This window comes from Acinonyx jubatus, chromosome E4, assembly GCF_027475565.1.
Source record: "Acinonyx jubatus isolate Ajub_Pintada_27869175 chromosome E4, VMU_Ajub_asm_v1.0, whole genome shotgun sequence".
Classification (NCBI taxonomy): domain Eukaryota; kingdom Metazoa; phylum Chordata; class Mammalia; order Carnivora; family Felidae; genus Acinonyx; species Acinonyx jubatus.
Genome location: NC_069395.1, coordinates 23,761,829 through 23,780,121, shown reverse-complemented (window position 1 = coordinate 23,780,121; position 18,293 = coordinate 23,761,829). Strand labels below are relative to the sequence as shown.

At 35.6% G+C, this 18,293-nt stretch overlaps 1 protein-coding gene across 17 annotated transcripts in view; it reads left to right on the top strand.

The window, feature by feature from the left end:
- The window catches only part of KCNT2 (potassium sodium-activated channel subfamily T member 2), a 360,665-nt gene that overhangs the window by 246,129 nt on the left and 96,243 nt on the right, over positions 1-18,293 (top strand). For all 17 annotated transcript variants that reach the window (XR_003425716.2, XR_008293217.1, XR_008293218.1 and 14 more), the window contains 3 exons: positions 5,014-5,163; positions 7,493-7,722; positions 15,598-15,811. Coding sequence is in view for 14 of the 17 variants with exons in the window: in XM_027074938.2 (XP_026930739.1) it covers positions 5,014-5,163; positions 7,493-7,722; positions 15,598-15,811 (594 nt within the window). In the remaining 3 variants the exon portion in view is untranslated. The remainder of the gene's footprint in view (positions 1-5,013; positions 5,164-7,492; positions 7,723-15,597; positions 15,812-18,293) is intronic.

The following is an 18,293-nucleotide window of genomic DNA, read 5'->3' as shown; positions in this document are numbered from 1 at the left end:
ATTCCGGTGAGAAGACAGGTATTATATAATTAGGAAAGCAGAACATTTAGTAATTGAGCATAAAGAACATCGTTAGGTTATTCTTTGTTCATTTAACCAAACATTTATTAAGCACTTACACTGTGTCAGAATGGATGTCAGAGTCTCAAAAGTATAGTGGTAAACAAGACATGATCCCTTTCCTCATGTGGCTTATTTCACAGGGAAGCAAGACATTAAGGAGTAATTAATACAATTTAGTGTTACTATATCATGAACAAAGTACAGCACTGCAAAGCTAAGAAGTAATGAGTAAGCTATAGGTCAGAGAATGAGTAGAGCTTTGGAGATAGGACGAACACCCTTGTGAAGAGTCCAAAATATAAGAAAGAGTTTCTTGTTCAGGGTAAATTAAGGAGTGCTCATGGCTGGAACACACGAGAGAAAGAAGACAGAGGTAACAAATGAAATTTGAAAGGTAGGTATAGCATAGGTCCAGAGGGCTTTGTAATGATGATAAAGAAGTTCACATTTTTAAAATGGAAGGAGGAAGCCCTTTAAACATTTTCAACAGGAGAGTGACATGAACTGATTGGAGTTTTTGAAATTCAGTCTTCTGACAGCACCATAAATAGATTTGTAATGACCAATACTGGAGGCAAGGAGGCCAGACAGTGGGATAGGACTATTTGAAAAGTGTAAGAATTGATGGAGAAAGGGACAAGTGGTGAGATCAAGACCCACCTAGATGGTGGAATTAAAGAATTCTCTGGTATGAGAAGTTTGGAAATATCTTTTTATTTATGTGATTGTTTTCCTCCATTGAAAAATAATCTTGAATTGTTTCTGCCTATAAACATAAAGTAAGATAGATGAAGAGAAAATTTAGGGAGAATAGTAAATTGAAGACAAAGAAAAGGTTTTTTTATATGTCTACAGGCCGTAAAATGCCCCTTTTAAAAATAGAGATATAACTGCCAGGTAATATTACATTAATGTCAGATGTACAACATAATTCTCTCTCTCTATATGGGTATATGTATACACACATACACACATATATGTAGAGAGGAAATGATCATGCCAATAAGTCTAGTTAACATTCATCACCACACATACAATTTTTTTTCTTGTATGCCAAACTTTTGAGATTTACTCTCTCAGTAGCTTTCTAATATATAATATAGTATTATTAACTATAGTCCTCATGCTGTACATTATATTCCAGGACTTATTTAGTATATAAGTAGAAGTTTGTACTTTTTGCTCACCTTAACCTGTTTCACCCATCTCCCCAACTTCCCCTTTGGCAACCACCAGTCTGTTCTTTGAATCTAGGAGTTTACTTTTTGTTTACTTTTTTTTTTAGATTCTACATCTAAATGAGACCATATGGTATTTGTCTTGGTGACTTATTTCACTTAGCTAATAACCTCAAGGTCCATCCATATTGTCACAAATGGCAGGATTTCCTTTTATATAGCTGAATAGTAACTCGTTATATATATTTACACCACATTTTCTTTATTCATTCATCCATCTACAAACTCTTTAGTTATTTCTATGCCTTGGTTCATGTAAACAATGCTGCAATGGACATGAGGTGCAGATATCTTTTTGAGTTAGTCCTGTTTTTCTTTTTTTTGTGATGCAATTATAAATGTCTCAGACATTCAAAAGTTGTAAGATTATTGTCATTAACATCCAGGTGCCTAGCATTTCAGATTAAAAAAAATAAACATTACAAATGTTTCTGAAGCCCACATATATTATCTCTGATTGACTTCTTTCTTTCCTGGGACTTAGTTAACTAAAATAACAAATCTGGAATCACTTCTTTTATTTAACATTTTATATTTGAGATTTCTCCATGATGTTTTATAATCAGTAGTACCTGCATTTTCACTCTTATCTTTATGGATTCTACTTATTTATTTGTTTATCCATATTTCCGATGGACATGGGTGCTTGAGAGTTTTATATATTTTTTTCTCTTCCATTAGCAGATCCTTTCTGGTCTACCTTCAGAACACACCCAAAGTCTAATCTGGTCCAAACCATTGTCATCTAGCTGGATCATTATATTAACCTCCTCATTGGTCATTACCCCTTCTTCAGTCTCTTCTCAGCATCCTGACCTGTGGGGATTTTTGTAAAATTTAAGTCAGAATCTTCTCCCATTCTGTAGGTTGCCTTATAGTTTTGTCGATTACTTCCTTCACCACACAGAAGCTTTTGATCTTGATAAAGTCCCAATAGTTCATGTTTGCCTTCGTTTCCCTTGCTTTCGGGGACATGTCTAGTAGGATGGGTAGATGGGTGTTGGGTATTAGGAAGAGCACTTGTTGTGATGAGCACTGGGTGTTGTATGTGAATGATGAATCACTGAATTCTACTTCTGAAACCCATATTGCACTGCATGGTGGCTAACTAACACATAAACAATAAAAGAAGACAAAAAATTAAAGTCAGAATCTTTTGCGCCCATCTTTGAAATCCTCCAGTGACTTCCAAATCATCCCAAGTACAAGTCCAAGTCATTGTAAAATTTTTTAAACCTCTATATGACCCCTCCCCCTTCCCAGTTATCTCTCTGGCCTCATTTTTTCTCCTCCCCTAACTCCAGCCAAAGTGGCCTCTTTGTTCTTTGTTCTCTGCTTCAGGAAAGTACTTGTTGGTCCTTCTGCCTGAAACAATATTCTCCTGAGTATTCCTATGGTTGCCTCTCCCACTCTCTTAAAGATTTTTACTCAAATGTCAACCTCCCAGCAATGCCTTCCTCAACCCTACCTTTTATTTTTCAATTCACTGCTCAAAACTATTCTCTCTCTGATTTTTCTCCCTACACTAATCACTTCCAACATAACACAGTTTGCTTCTTTTGTTTACTGTCAGTCTTCCTTCACTAGAGGCTTCAAACAAGAAGGCATTTTTGCTTTCTTAACTGCCATAACTTGTGAATCTAGAACTTTCCCTGACACAACCTAGGTGCTTGATAAATATTTCATGTAGGAATTAATAAGTGAGAACTGAACTTACCCAATGATATTAAATGGCATTATTAATTTCTTACATCTCTCAAAAAATTTACATGAGCTAAAAGGGGAACATTTTTATATATTTACAATTAGCTGAACCTAGAGATTCTTGGTTACCTATTAGGAATATATTTGAAGAAATCATAAAGATGTCTCCTGGCATGAAAGCATAAAATAGCATGAGAAGAAGCAAATAATTTAAGGAAATCCATCTGAAATGTCCTTGTATAACCCTCTCCTTTTCAAGCTACAATATTGTTTTCCCATTTCAGCCCCTGGACTTAGATGTATGATTCTTTTGAATAGCTTTTAGTACCCTTGTGTGACAATTATTTGACTCCATGCTACCTTTTGGATCTCAAATAAACCATGATGAATTACTGGCATCTTCTGTTACATTTCCAACCCATTTAAGTGGATTCTGTCTTTGCCAAGTATCATCTTGCCAAGTAGCACTGTGGTACATAACAAAGATGATTTTATTTTTGTTTGCCAAAAGGAACGTTTTCTCTACCAGGAACAGTTATTCCTAGAAAATAATAGTTAGATGTAGCCATATACAGGCTGTAGTCAAAAGTGTTTTTACTTTATTTTTCTACTTCCAAAAACATATTAAAATTATTACAGAAGAAAGAGTAAAGGTTTTAAAAGCATTAGTGTTCAATAGGTTGCCTGGGCTGCTTAAAGGTGTCTCCAGAATCTAGCAATGAGAAAAGTATAACAGCAAAATAATAATGGAAGCTAACATTTTCTGAGTGATTACTATGATCCCAACATCTGCTAAGTGATTTATTTGTATTACCTCATTTTATCTAACCCAGTGAGGCTGATACTGTTTTTCACAGAAGAGGCAGAGAATCACTGAGAAGTAACTCACACAAGATCTTAAAATTAGGATTCAGATCAGGCAATCAGACTCCAAGGTCTAGGCTCTTGACTCTTAAGCACAATTAAACATACCTGGAAAATATATGATTCTTTAAAACTTAGTTACTCTTCTAAATGTTAATAAATGTATTATCTCTAATAATCCTTTAGACAAAACTCAAGAGTTTAAAATGTTTTTAAAACCCTAAATATGACAAATATGATTTGTTATCTGCTTTTATCCATTCAAAATCTATAGACAATCTACTGAAATATTTTGATATTTATACATTTATCACTTTCCTTCTAGAATATGCATTTTTTGTGTTTATAGAGTCCATAAGCTTTATTCAGAAAAAGTAAATGAAATATATTATAAAACATAGGAAAAAATAATTTTTCATAGGTTGACTTTTTTTATATATTTTCAAGGCCACTGAGGAGAGCATTCCAGAAAATAGAAACTGTACTTTCTGTGATAAACTTATATTCTTTTAAAAAATACTTCTGGTGATTGAAGACCCTTTTATCTTGAAGAGGTATCTTTTCTTAACTGCTACATAATTGGAAGGAAGCCATTGCTATGATATGGACAGAAATTAAGAGTATGTTTTCTGTGAAATCAACTTGATAAGTTGACATGTATGAATACATAATTATAAATACAAAGCAAAATCAGTTACCTACAGGGGCCAAATAGGTATCATAAATGAGATGAAGTAGGCGCCATGTTACTTAGACTATAAAACAAGTGTAATATGTAGGATTTGCATGACAGGATAGACATAAACAGAAATTAAAATGAAATGCTATAAATGCTATATCTCATTGGTTCATGGTCAGGATAAATGTTTTCATTAACTGGAGTATGAAAAACTACTTTCTAGGATTGTGCCATCTTTCAAGCTTATTATATATTGTGTTAGTTTCAAAATTTTTGTAGTAATTCTTTGATTTTGTAAATATCATCATTTAGAGCACCATACATATACTTCTTTGCACTGTGTTTACTAATTCTTCCTGGGAGGAAACTCCAAATTATGTATGGCAACTGTTTTTTTGTTTTTTTAACTTCATTCACTGTGTTTTTCTCTTGGTGTGCGTGTATGTGTGTGTGCTTTTGTTGCAGAGAAGGCCAGCAGTCACCAGAACAGTGGCAGAAGATGTATGGTAGATGCTCTGGCAATGAAGTATACCACATTGTTTTGGAAGAAAGTACATTTTTTGCTGAATACGAAGGGAAGAGTTTTACATATGCCTCTTTTCATGCACACAAAAAGTATGTTTCTGCTTCCAGAGTGGACTTAAAATATAAATCAATCATACCTTTTAAACACAGCTTTCTAAAATACAGCCCATATTGGTGCTCATGAATTCCAAGTATTATGGAATTTTTAATGTAATTACTGAGACATTTGAACTCTGAGCTTCTGTATGATCTCTACAAGTTAATATTATTAGGTATAAAGTATAACTTAGTAGGAATATTGACTTTAGTAACTTCTTTTTAAAGTTGATTTTGAGAGAGACAGACACAGTGCAAGTAGGGTAGGGGCAGAGAGAGAGAGAGGGAAAGAAACCCAAGCAGTCTCCATGCTAACAGTGCAGAGCCTGACATGGGGCCTGAACCTATGAAACCTTGAGATCATGACCCCAGCCAAAACCAAGAGTCAGATGCTTAACTGACTGAGCCACCTAGGTGCCTCGACTTTAGTGATTTTTAAATTGTCTTTAACATATTTTAATCTATTAATGGGGCGCCTGGATGGCTCAGTTGGTTAAGTGTCTGACTTCAGCTCAGGTCATGATCTCGTGGTTCTTGAGTTTGGGACCCCTTGTCGGGCTCTGTGCTGACAGCTCAGAGCCTGGAACCTGCTTGGGATTCTGTGTCTCCCTCTCTTTGCCCCTCCCCCGCTCACACTCTGTCTCTCTCTCTCTCTCTCTCTCTCTCTCTCTCTAAAATAAATAAACATTAAAAAACTATTAAAAATATTTTAATCCATTAGGAATTTACAAATAATGAAATGAATCTTATTTGGAGATCTAATTATAAAGTGTTGTTTAAACATGTAAACAAAGGGGTCACCTGGGTGGCTCAGTTGAATGTATGACTTCAGCTCAGGTCTAGATCTCTTAGTTCTTGACTTCAAGCCCCACATCAGCTCCCTGCTGTCAGCACAGAGCCTGCTTGGGATCTTCTATGTCTGACTCTGCCCCTCCCCAGCTTGCACGTGCCCTCTCTCTCTCTCAAAAATAAACATTTAAAAAATGTAAACAAAGTCATAATAACATTTATAAAAACTAGACATTTAAAAAAACTTTCTTTGGCCAGAGAAATAAGTTAAAAAGTAATCAATAGTATCTTCTAATTGAAACATGAAACATAATTTTTTTTCCTTTTTGAGAAAAATCATTTACTGAAGAAATAAAAATGTATGTTTATAATGAAAGTAATATATTATCAGTGTTATAAATATATTGATAAAACATTTTTAAGGTTTATTTATATCTAGTATATTCTACTAATGTAATATTTTATGTCTTACACTTAAATTCTCCATGTGATTCTATCCATACATACTAAATATACTTTTGATGTTTAAAAAATATTTAGTTTATAAATAATTTGTATTCAATAGATTTACTTGTAACACTATAAGACATATTGAAATAAAAACATTCAGGACATTTTCTGTTTGGAGCATAACCTGAAAAAGTATAAAAGCAATTATTAATATCTGTTCAATTTAGTGCTTGATATTTCTACTAATTAAGCTGTGCACCTATTCAGACTATTAAATTTTTTATTCCTAAAATTCAGAGTAAAACAAATATGGTAGACACAGAACTAAAAGAAATTTAGGGACCCTGATTCTTCGTCATGTGACGTTGGTAAGTTTCTTCCTCTCCTTTAGGCCAATGGCTTTCAATTTTTTTTGACTAAGTAATGTTGTTTTATGTTTTTTGATCAAATGAAAATACATATTTAAGGAAAGACCCAATACACACACACTTTATAAAAAAAATTCTTACCCTTCCTAATGATATAAGTATACATCAGTATGATATGCTGATGTTTTCTATTATCTTTTATTCTCTTCTGCTTTATTTAGGTGAACATATACATACATATATATATATATGTTATAATCAACTAAATTGATTTCACAACACACTAAGGACATAGTTTCTTTTCCTGTGAAAATAGGAAAGTCTTGAGAATCTTGAGTCTTGAACTTTTAGGATCTTTTCAAAACGCTTTAAAAGGCTTTGATTTGCTGGAGCGCCTGGGTGGCTCAGTTAACTAAGCGTCCAACTTCAGCTTAGGTCATGATCTCACAGTTTGTGGGTTCGAGCTCCATGTCGGGTTCTGTGCTGACAGCTCAGAGCCGGGAGCCTGCTTCAGATTCTGTGTCTCCCTCTCTCTTCTGCTTCTCCCTAGCTCATGCTCTGTCTCTTTCTGTCTCAAAAATAAGTAAAAGGCTTTGATTTGGGTTTTAATTTTCCTCTGCCTTATAACAGTTTGCTAATATGAAAACTTAAAAACAAAAACTAAGAGCTTGCTGAATCACAGTTCTTAAACTTTTATTTATTTATTTTAAATTAAGGTTTGGCGTCTGCTTGATTGGTGTTCGGAGGGAGGATAATAAAAACATTTTGCTGAATCCAGGTCCTCGATGTATTATGAATGCTACAGATATATGTTTTTATATTAATATTACCAAAGAAGAGAATTCAGCATTTAAAAACCAAGACCAGCAGAAAAAAAGCAATGTATCAAGGTCATTTTATCATGGACCTTCTCGATTACCTGTACATAGCATAATTGCCAGCATGGGTAAGTATAAATAAATTTGAAAATATCATTAGTTTCTTTCTTTAAAAAAGCATAATAAATATACTCCAATGTTTGTTAAAATTTCAACATCAAATTTAGAAACTACTTGTGTATATTATAAATTTGGTGTAGCTGCATATACAGAACAAAGTTTCTAAGCTGTTAAACTGGTAAGAAATGTAGCTAATTCAAAATTGCCAACAATTTTTCATATTTTTGATTATATTACAAATACCCAACACTTGTGTATTTCTTTTGTAAGTTCTGTATCCAGTTATCAACAGAGGCTATTTCAGATATTCACCATTTTTCTCAAAACTCTTCTTCCATCCTCCATCTCAGGACTGAAGTTAGGTTTTATAACCTAGAAGTTAAAAAAAAAAGGAAATAGATCCAGAAAAATAAGAATTTCCTTTAAAATTTGCCACCAAACTACCTACAAGCCCACAAACATTCAGTTTTTGTCACAAGGAAATGTGTCCTTTCTTTTAACATTTAACATTTTAATAGGAATGTCATCACTTATATAGTGGGCCCATCTCTTTTACCTCTTCTGGAACCTCACCTGTGTTTTGATTCATCCTCATTACCTAACTTTATTTTTTTCAAAATCATTGGCTCATTTCTCCTTCCTTTGTTTTTTTCTCTGTCTCTGTCTCTGTGTGTCTCTCTCTTCATAAACACACACACACACACACACCCCTGAACCTCTTGGAATGACATCTTCACAGGTAAATTCCTTTAAAGAGTTGTCTTCAGTTGCTGGCTTGTTGTCCCTTCATGCTCTACCCAGTTCAGTCTGAAATCTGCAGTCCTTATATCACTACTCTGACAAAGTCACCACTCTTCTGTTTGTCACTAAATTCATTGAGCATCTTCACAGCATGGGATAGTTTTGACCATGTTCTTCCTGAAACACTCTAGTGCTTTTTCTCTGTATCGTGTACATTCATTTTCCCTAAATAGTCCCATCTGTTCTTATAGATTGATTTGCCTGCCAAAAATTGATGGTTCTCTCATGTAAATCATTAACTTAAATTTCTCTTCACAACAACATATTCAGCGGTGTACTGGTTATTTCTGTCTGGATGCCTCACAGGAAAAACTAGCACAGCATATTCAAGTTGAACCAATCTTTCTGCCATCATGCAAAACCATCTTCCTCCTCTATTTTTTGGCTAAAGAACAGATGACACATTATAATTTATAAAGTCACAATTCTGACTTTTCACTCTTTCTCTCCTCTCATATCTCAGAATTCACCCAATTCTATTAAATCTGATCATTGAGTAACCCTGAGAGTCATTCCCTTCTCTCTTTGTGCATTGTCTGTATGGTCATGTTCTCAGTCTCCATCATCTTTCCCCTCAACTGCAGGGTCAGTCCCCACAACCTTCTCTCCATGCCTTGGTGCTGTCTTGCATTCTTCTCCACCTTGAAACCAGAGTAATAATTTTTACATGATTTTGATAGTGTCATTGTCCCACATAAATCATTTGAATTGCTTCTTATTGGTCAATGGGAAAAAGAAATCTAAATTTTATAATATCACATGGCTTATACTTTGGATGACCAAAATCTCTTATTCTCATGAGTCAATCCCAGTTTCCCCAGGACAGTTCCAGTTTATATACATTGTCCTGGGTGTAATTATTGAATTCTTGATTCTCAAGAAGATAAATTGCACAGTCACTTTACTTATACATTTTTTTAATGATTCCATCTTAATTTTCTAGTCCTGTATTTTATCATCCCTTTAATTGCACTCCTAAGTCCCAATCATACTAAATTCCTTTCAATCTTCACTAATGGTTTCTGACCGGTAGACCTTCGCACATGAAGTTTCTTTTGACAGGATCTACTCCCCAGCCTCCAACTTTGCCCTGGTAACAACTTCTAATCCTTTGTATCTCAGTCTCAATATCAGTCTTTCTGAGACATATTCCATGGCTCTACTTGGACTGTATTAGGTAACCCTGTTTGTCATTGACATAGCATATTATCTTTCTTCTACAGTAGTCCTACTCGTTATCTTTCCATTATTCACAATTACTTATGGAGTACCTAGTATGTGCTGGAAACTCTTATAAGTATTTATGATAAATTAGTAAACAAATAGACAAAGATCCCTACCTCCCAGAGCTTACATTCAATCACAGGGAAGACTGGCAATAAATAGCACATAAAAAATAAATTATTTAGTGTGTTAGAAAGTGATGAGTAATAAGAAAAAGAAAGAGGGAAACAGAGCTAGTAAAAAAAAGTCTATGAATTCTGGAGAGACTGGATTTTTAAATGAGGTGGTTATTGGGCCTTATTGAAAAGGTGACATTTGAGAAAATACTTGAAGAAAATGAGGGAATTAGCTCTGTGCATATCTGGAAGAAGATCAAGTCCCCACTGGGAGCCTAACTGGGCGGTCTGGGAACAAGGTTCCCAAGGTAAAAAGGTTCTTGTGACTCAAACACAGTGAGGGATAGTGGGGTATAGGAGATGAGGTAGAAGACATAAAATAAGACAAATTGTGTTGGGGCTTTTAAAGTCAAATTAAAGATTATTGTTTCTACTCTGCGTGAAGGAGGACTCATTGAAAGTTTTAAGCAGAGCAATGGCATGACCTCATCTATGCTAACCTATGTTTTAATACAATCACGTTGGCTGCTATTGAGATTCTTGGTTTGGCCAAAGGATCAGAGTATTATCAAGTGGAAATAGTAAGAAGGAGAAAATTCTGGGTAAACTTTGAAGATAGAATAATTAGGGTTTGCTGATGATTGTAAATAAACTGAGAAAAGAGAACTGTGAAGAACTCCAAGGTTTTCGGTTTAAGCAACTGGAAAAAGGGAATGGCTGTCTATTGAGATAGAGAAGGCTTGGGGGAGTGCAGGTTTGGCTGGGGTTGTGGGGGGGGGTGGGGCGGGTAAAAAGTTCAGTTTGGGTCACACTGAACTTCAAATGTTTGTTTGACATTGAGAAAAAGATGTCACATAGGAAGTTAGACATAAAAGTCTAGAGTTTAGGAAAGAGTTGTATACCGGAAAGGTAAATTTGGGGTTCGTGAGCTTATGTATTATATTTAAAGCCATGAGACTGAACAAGATCATTGATGAAATAAGTATGGACAGAAAAGGGATAAAAACAAAGAGTGAATCCTGCAGGGTATCAACATTAAATATCAGGGAGATGAAAAGAAACCAGCAGAAGAGACCAAGAAGGAGCCGTTGGCAAGGTAGTAGGAAAGCCTGGTGAGTGTGTGGTCTTAGAACCCAAATGAATCAAGTGTGTCAAGATACTGGAGTGATCAGCCATGTCTACTGCCACCAATAGTTCAAATAACATCAGAATTGAGAACTGGCAATTGAATGTAACGAAATGGTGAGCGTTGCTCTTTCATTGGAGTGGTAGCGGAAAACGGCAGATCGGAGGGGTTCATGACAGAATGGTAGAAGACAAATTAGAGATGCTAGGCCCAGTGTCTCAAAAAGTTTTGCTGCAAAGGGATGCAAAGAAATGACTTTGTAGTCGTGGTGGATATACAAGGAAGTGAGAGGGCAAGGCAATCGGGAATATATTTAAGAGAATGAACATAATGATAGACCGTGGAACTTAATTTAGCTAAGGAAATGAAAAGCCATCTTTGGTTGAAGGAAGCTGAAAAGGGTAGTGGATTCAAAGATTATAATTCCACTGGGAATTAAAAAGGGTAGAGGTGGAAGGAGAAGAGGTGAAGGTACCTATCAGAGAATGAGATGCCAGAAATAGAGTTTACATGTACTAAATAGTAACTGTCAGATTTAGGGTATGACTGTGAGAGTGAATCGTTAAAGAATGGTGGAAGAAAAGGCCATTAGTGGATGAAGGGACAAGGAACTAAGTTTAGAGTATTGGAAGGATCATCTTCATGTGTAATGAAATATAAATCTATCTACATGCATAAAGAACTTGTCAAGAATGAGGACAGACATTGTACTGGACGGACTAATGCAGGAACTAAACTATCCAAGCATATTCATTTGCATCGATGCAGGTATCGGTTAGTTAGAGAGTTGAATTTAAACAGGATTTGCTTTTGCCAGGAGAATAGGGGAGCAAAAATGTGACAAGGGAGCCAAGAGTGCTTGCTAGCAAATAATCATATTTCTTAAATATGGAGCTTAAGGTGGGTAAGAAGAGAAGACAGAACATGAAAGGAATAAGGGAGACAATTCAAATTTGGTATCATAAATACAGTTGAAGTTCCAGTGGAGTGAAACCGTAGCTGAAGTTGAGACACAAATAAAAGTGACCTAAAAAGATAGGAAATAGTGGTGGTCAGAGGGTGAATGCAGGAAATGAGTAAAGGGAGCACTGTTGTAATTGGTTATAATAAAATCTAAAGAGTGAATGTGGAAGTGAGGGGCTAAGATAAGGTGAAAAGTGATTTCTTTAGTAAATTCAAGGAAGTGAGATTTTGGATGTGGGAAGGTTTATTTACCTGCATTTTTAACATACTGAATGAGGCAGGAAAAGTGTTATGAATTGGATTGTGTCCACCAAAATTCATATGTTGAAATCCTAACCGCCCCCCCCCCCACCCCCTGTAACTCAGAATGTGATCTTTATTGGAGCTAAGGTCTTTACAGAGGTGATCAAGGTAAAATGAGATCATTAGGGTGGGCCCAAATCCACTGTGACTGGTGTCTTTATAAGAAGGGGAAATTAGGACACAGAGACACATCAAAGGAAGACAGTGGGAGGAGACATAGGGAGAAGATGGCCATCTACTAGCCAAGAAGTGAGACCTGGAACAGATCATTCCCTCACAGCCCTCAGAAAAAAACCAGTCCTTCTAACACCTGGATTTTGGGTGTCTACCCTCCAAAACTATGAGGCAATAAATTTCTGTTTCTTAAGCCAACCAATTTCTTTGGTTCTTTGTTATGAATGCAATAGTATTGGAGAAACGGACTAGAATCTTTAAGAAATAAGTAGAATGGCATAGTATTAGTTACCAAACAAAGCCATGAAAGATAGCGGTGGTAGAATCTTGAAGGTATGGGATACAAAGCTGGTATTTTCTAAAGGATAAAAGGAAAATGGTTTAAAAGAGACAGTGACAGCACTGAGGGTATTTATCTACCTCCAACCCACCGTTTTAAAGGGGTGACGGAAAATGTTAGGGAAGAGCCAGGTTTGTTAAGGAAAGGAAATGTTCCAAGAACAGCTTGTTTCTGTAATTGAAACTACTTTCTAAATTGCGTCTTCCCTGCTAGATTCTTTCTCAGGATCGTATCCCTCAGGCCCAGTTTGGTGCCAGGTGTCCGTGTTGGCAGAATAATCAGGAAGTGACCAAATTTCCCTTTGTTGGGCAAGAAAATGATAAAGCGGTAGTTGGGGGTTATGTGGAGTCAAATATATTTGGAGAATGGAATTAAAAGATCATGATTCCTTAGGAAGCAGGAGAGGATTTAATTCCCTCAAGAAGAGTAGGGATGAGCTTTATGTAAATGGAGGTATGTTTGTTTGCTTCTAAGCAGAAATAAAGGAATAAAAGTTTGGTGAAACTTTAATGTTTGTTTAAAGTCAGGGAATTGAAGGGTTTTTTCTACATTAAGTTCTGTTTCCTCCCTGAATATGGCACTGTGGTTATCTGCAGAGAATAAATAATATACATATGATTTTTTAAATGTTTTAATGTTTGTTTATTTTTGAGAGAGGGAGAGACAGAGTGCGAGCAGGGGAGCATGCAGAGAGAGAAGGAGACACGATCCAAAGCAGGCTCCAAGCTCTGAGCTGTCAGCACAGAGCCCGATGTGGGGTTCAAACTCACGGACCCCAAGATCATGACCTGAGCCTAAGTCAGACGCTTAACCGACTGAGCCACCCAGCTGCCCCTATACATATGAATTTTAACTCAAAATCTTAGGATATAAATCATGTATTGCTTTTCTTTATTTTTGTAAGTCAAATATATAAAATTTAATTTTTAATCAATTCCAGACTTAATAGAAAATTTAATCTCATTTTCTCTAGGATCCCCATTCACCCCTCCCCCAAAGAGAACGAGTTATAGATTAGTCCTTATTTATGATGCTAAAATTTTGGGTGAGTGTATAGTTTCTGATGGCAACCACCTTTACCTTCGCTCTGATATTGGAATCGCTGAGTGCTGGTAGCCACATCTCTTTCTCAGAAACAGCAGTTCTAAATATGTTCATCTATGCCCCTCACACAAAGGCTTCCCCACTGACTACAGACACACTAGGCTTCCCGTCCCTTTAATCTGAGTATGTGTATATGAAGAGGGACCAGTCTCTGAAACTTGACCTCCAGAATTTATTTGAATTTTGAGGAATTCTCAAATATTCTCACTAGACTTGTGCTACCAACCCTCACCCTCAAAAACATTCTGTTCATCTGTCTTTCTGTGAAGACTTGTAGTTGCCTCAGAGGTTTTAGAAATCAGTCGCTGACCTCTCTTTCCATGGTACAGGAAAGAGATGCTAAAATCCATTAGTTTTATTTCCCCTTTAAAAATGCCTGCTGAGGGGCACCTGGGTAGCGCAGTTGGTTAAGCGTCCGACTTCAGCCAGGTCACGATCTCGTGGTCCGTGAGTTCGAGCCCCGCGTCAGGCTCTGGGCTGATGGCTCAGAGCCTGGAGCCTGTTTCCGATTCTGTGTCTCCGTCTCTCTCTGCCCCTCCCCCGTTCATGCTCTGTCTCTCTCTGTCCCAAAAATAAATAAACGTTGAAAAAAAATTTTTTTAAAAATGCCTGCTGAGATAGTAAAGGAGGCGGCAAGGTCAGGTTTGAGAGAAGTGGAGAGTGTATTAATAGATGATTCAGATGGGACAAAGTGAGGTCTAAGGGCTTTTAGAAAGATGACGAGGTATCACTGAGTGCATACATGAAGTGAGTGGTAGTGAAACGTGATGGCATCTATCAGGTAGATTGTATTATTTTCTTCAGAAGGGTAGAGACATCAACTTTCCACAAATTGGTGTTTAAATTAATTTCAAAATTCCAATACAAAAAGTCCCAAAGGAATTCGTTTCTTCGGTTTACTGTTGAGTACCTCAAGTATTCAAAAGCCTTAAGCTATCTGGGTTTGCTGTTCCTGCTGTCTCAGGATATTTCCACAGCTCCTGAACTTGCACTCACTATTGTCACTATTGTCTTTCCCGTCAAAAACCAAAAGTCATGACTTCAGAGTAACCTTCCTTACCACCTGGTGAAAAGTTCATACATCCTCCTGCTCCCAACCCCACTGTTCTTTTTCACATCATTTGTTTTATGTTCTGCATGGTATTTATCATTATCTAAAAGAGTTTTTTTTCCCCCATTTATTTGTCTACTTGGTTATTTTAAAGATAAATGGTTATATGTCTCACTCCCTGCATATCCAAAGTGCCTAGGTTAGGTGCTTGCCATGCGGTGATTACTCAGTAAATATTTGTTGAATAAATATAAAATATTAATGGTTCCAATATAAAAAAGTGGTTACGAATCAACAAGAGAATAATAACAAAATGAGGGGAAAGATATGAGAAATACACAATATTGCAAAGGATAAAAATTCTTTTTATTAATTTTAAATAAATGTAAATTGAAACAAGGTATTTTTTTCACTTTAAATTCCTAAATATTTCAGGATTTCACAAGTCTTATGTTTTGTGCAATAGAGCTAGACTCAGCAAATACACTTCTGCACAAATACACAATTTTTTTTTAATCCACGTAGGTAAGAAATGCCCACGTGAGAAAGAAATAACTTTGAGATTAAAGGATAAACAATAATATGTTCCCTGGTTATACTGGTTGTATTTTTATCATTAAATGGTTGATTCTCATACAGACGGCAGATGTTTTGATGGATTTTTATGTTTCATTGTTGCAGGTACGGTGGCTATAGACTTGCAAGACACAAGCTGTAGATCAACAAGCGGCCCCACCCTGTCTCTTCCTACAGAGGGAAGCAAAGAAATCCGAAGACCTAGCATTGCCCCCGTTTTAGAGGTTGCAGATACATCATCTATTCAAACATGTGATCTTCTAAGTGATCAATCAGAAGATGAAACTACACCAGATGAAGAAACTTCTTCAAACTTAGAGTATGTTTAGATAGTCTAAATTGTAAGATTTACTGGGATTTGTGCTACTATGAGACATAGTATCTTACCTTTTGGACAGCTTAGAATCAATTCTACATACTTCTACCAAAACATCCTTCCTACTAGCCAATATCTCTGTTATATAAAAATAGAAAATATTTTAAGACCTCAAATTTCTGGCTTCAACATATATTTCCAGGCTCCATGTTCTCTCAATTATCTTTTATCCTTAAAGAAGAAAATACATAAATCGGTGTTTTCATGCTATAAGATGCATTTTCATGATTGTATGTTTTTGTTAATTATATTGTACTCTCTAAACTTTATATCCTTCCATGTCGATATTGAAGTTCGGTTATTAAATGACATGTAATGGAGCTTTCTTCCATTAAGCTTCCCTTCCAAATCTCAGCATTTCAGCAGTCTTTTGCATATGATATACGTCAATAATATTTTGAATGCATGGATAAAGGAAGTACTTGTGCTCTTTACTGTGCTTCCGTAACACATAGGGCCAATGTACATGCTATTAGTCACATTTTAGCCTTCAGTAGGGTTTGTTTACTTGTCTTCATCACATATTATATTGCTATTTCTTGAGGAAAGCACAGTGGTCAACAGTCTTGACTATGGAGTCTGAAAGAATTTGTTTCTCATGGCAGTTCCACCTTATACTGGTTATGTACAAATGACTTTGATTAAACAATCTGAATCACAGTGCCTATATCTATAAAGTGAGTATAATTGCAGCTTCATGATGTTCATATGAAGTTTAATTGAGATAATGGAAAAGTGCTTATGACAATGCTTTGTGCAGATTAAGCATTCAATGAGTAATAATTACTAGGAGGTATAGCAGGGCTAGTAGTAGTGTCAATGGTAACACCATTCACATACTGCTCCTGATATCTTTCATATAATAGATGTTCAATTAACATTGATGTTAATGTCGAATTGAACTAAAATAGCCTGAAATACAAGTGAAACTTAAAAAAATCCTTCTTTTAATCCTTTACACTTTAAAAAAATCTATTACAGGGAAGTTTGATGTACCTACAGAACACAATGCACTCTCCAAGAAATCAATAGTACTTAAATATAGTTATGAAATATTTGATGGGAACAAGGAGGTTTGAGTGCCAGGATTTTCCTAGAAATTACTTTGTGTGCTGTGATTGAAATTCTTTCTTTGCATGTGCTTTTGAAAAGATTGAGAGGTCGAATTTTTTTATTTTTAGAAAACGGAAAAAGATGATGAAGTAAAAGTGGAGATTATCAGGTTCTAAATTTGCAAAATGGGCACCTTTTTACCCTCCTAGCTAATAATGTCTGGAAAACAGTTTAAACTAGGTTTGAAATTTGGTTTAGAAGGTAAATTTTTACTGAGAAAACAGTTTTCATATTAAAGGGATTTTGCCTCTACTAAATTTTATTTCTTAATAAATAAATAGTTCTTTTTTCTGCTGCTGCTACTTTTTGATAGTTTTATTTTGAAAATCAATAACAGCCGTGATGTACAAGTGGCTATTTTCATGAAGTCAGCAAACAAATGAATGTTTTTGATGATATTTTAAGGAAGATTCCAACAATATGGTTTTTGGTGAATGTTTGAGTGATTAAATCAACTGTTTACTCCTTTGTGATTATGCATCCAGGACTAATGAGTATTGACGAAGTAAATCATAATAAGTCATTTTGCTTTAGGGGCGCCTGGGTGGCTTAGTCGGTTAAGTGCCTGACTTTGGCTCAGGTCATGATCTCATGGTTCGTGGGTTCAAAACCCGCATCGGGCTCTGTGCTGACAGCTTGGGACCTGGAGCCTGCTTCCAGTTCTGTGTCTCCCTCTCTCTCTGCCCTTCCCCCACTCACGTTCTGTCTCTCAAAAATGAATAAACGTTAAAAAAAATTTTTTTTAGAAAATAAGTCCTTTTGCTTTAAATGTGTTTTATAAAAAATAATGGTCATATTTTAAAAAGTCTATCTAAATTTTTAAACCGAGGATTGGCAAACTTTTTGTACAGGAACCAGCTGGTAAATATTTTAGACTTTATGGGCCCTATTTGGCTGTACACACCCAGCTATTTTTGACACATGAAAGCACCCATTGACAATACATAAAATGAATGAGTATGGCTGTGTCCTAAAGAAACTTTACTTGTGGATACTTACATTTTAATTTCATAATATTTTATGTGACATGAAATATTATTCTTTGTCTTTTTTCAACCATTTATTTTTTAAAGCTTTTTCCAATCCTTTAAAATAAAAAACAAAACAAAACACTTTTAATTCACAAAACTAGCTGATGGGCCAGACATGGTCCATGGGTCCTGGTTTGCTTATCCTTATTATAAATCCTTTCTTTATCAAAATGTAATTGCAACAAAAAGAGTTGCATCTAACTTTATGAAAATCGAGGGGTATGGCTATAACTTAATGGTCCAGCTTTGTGTGTTTTGTTCAAGGCAATTCAAATATTTCA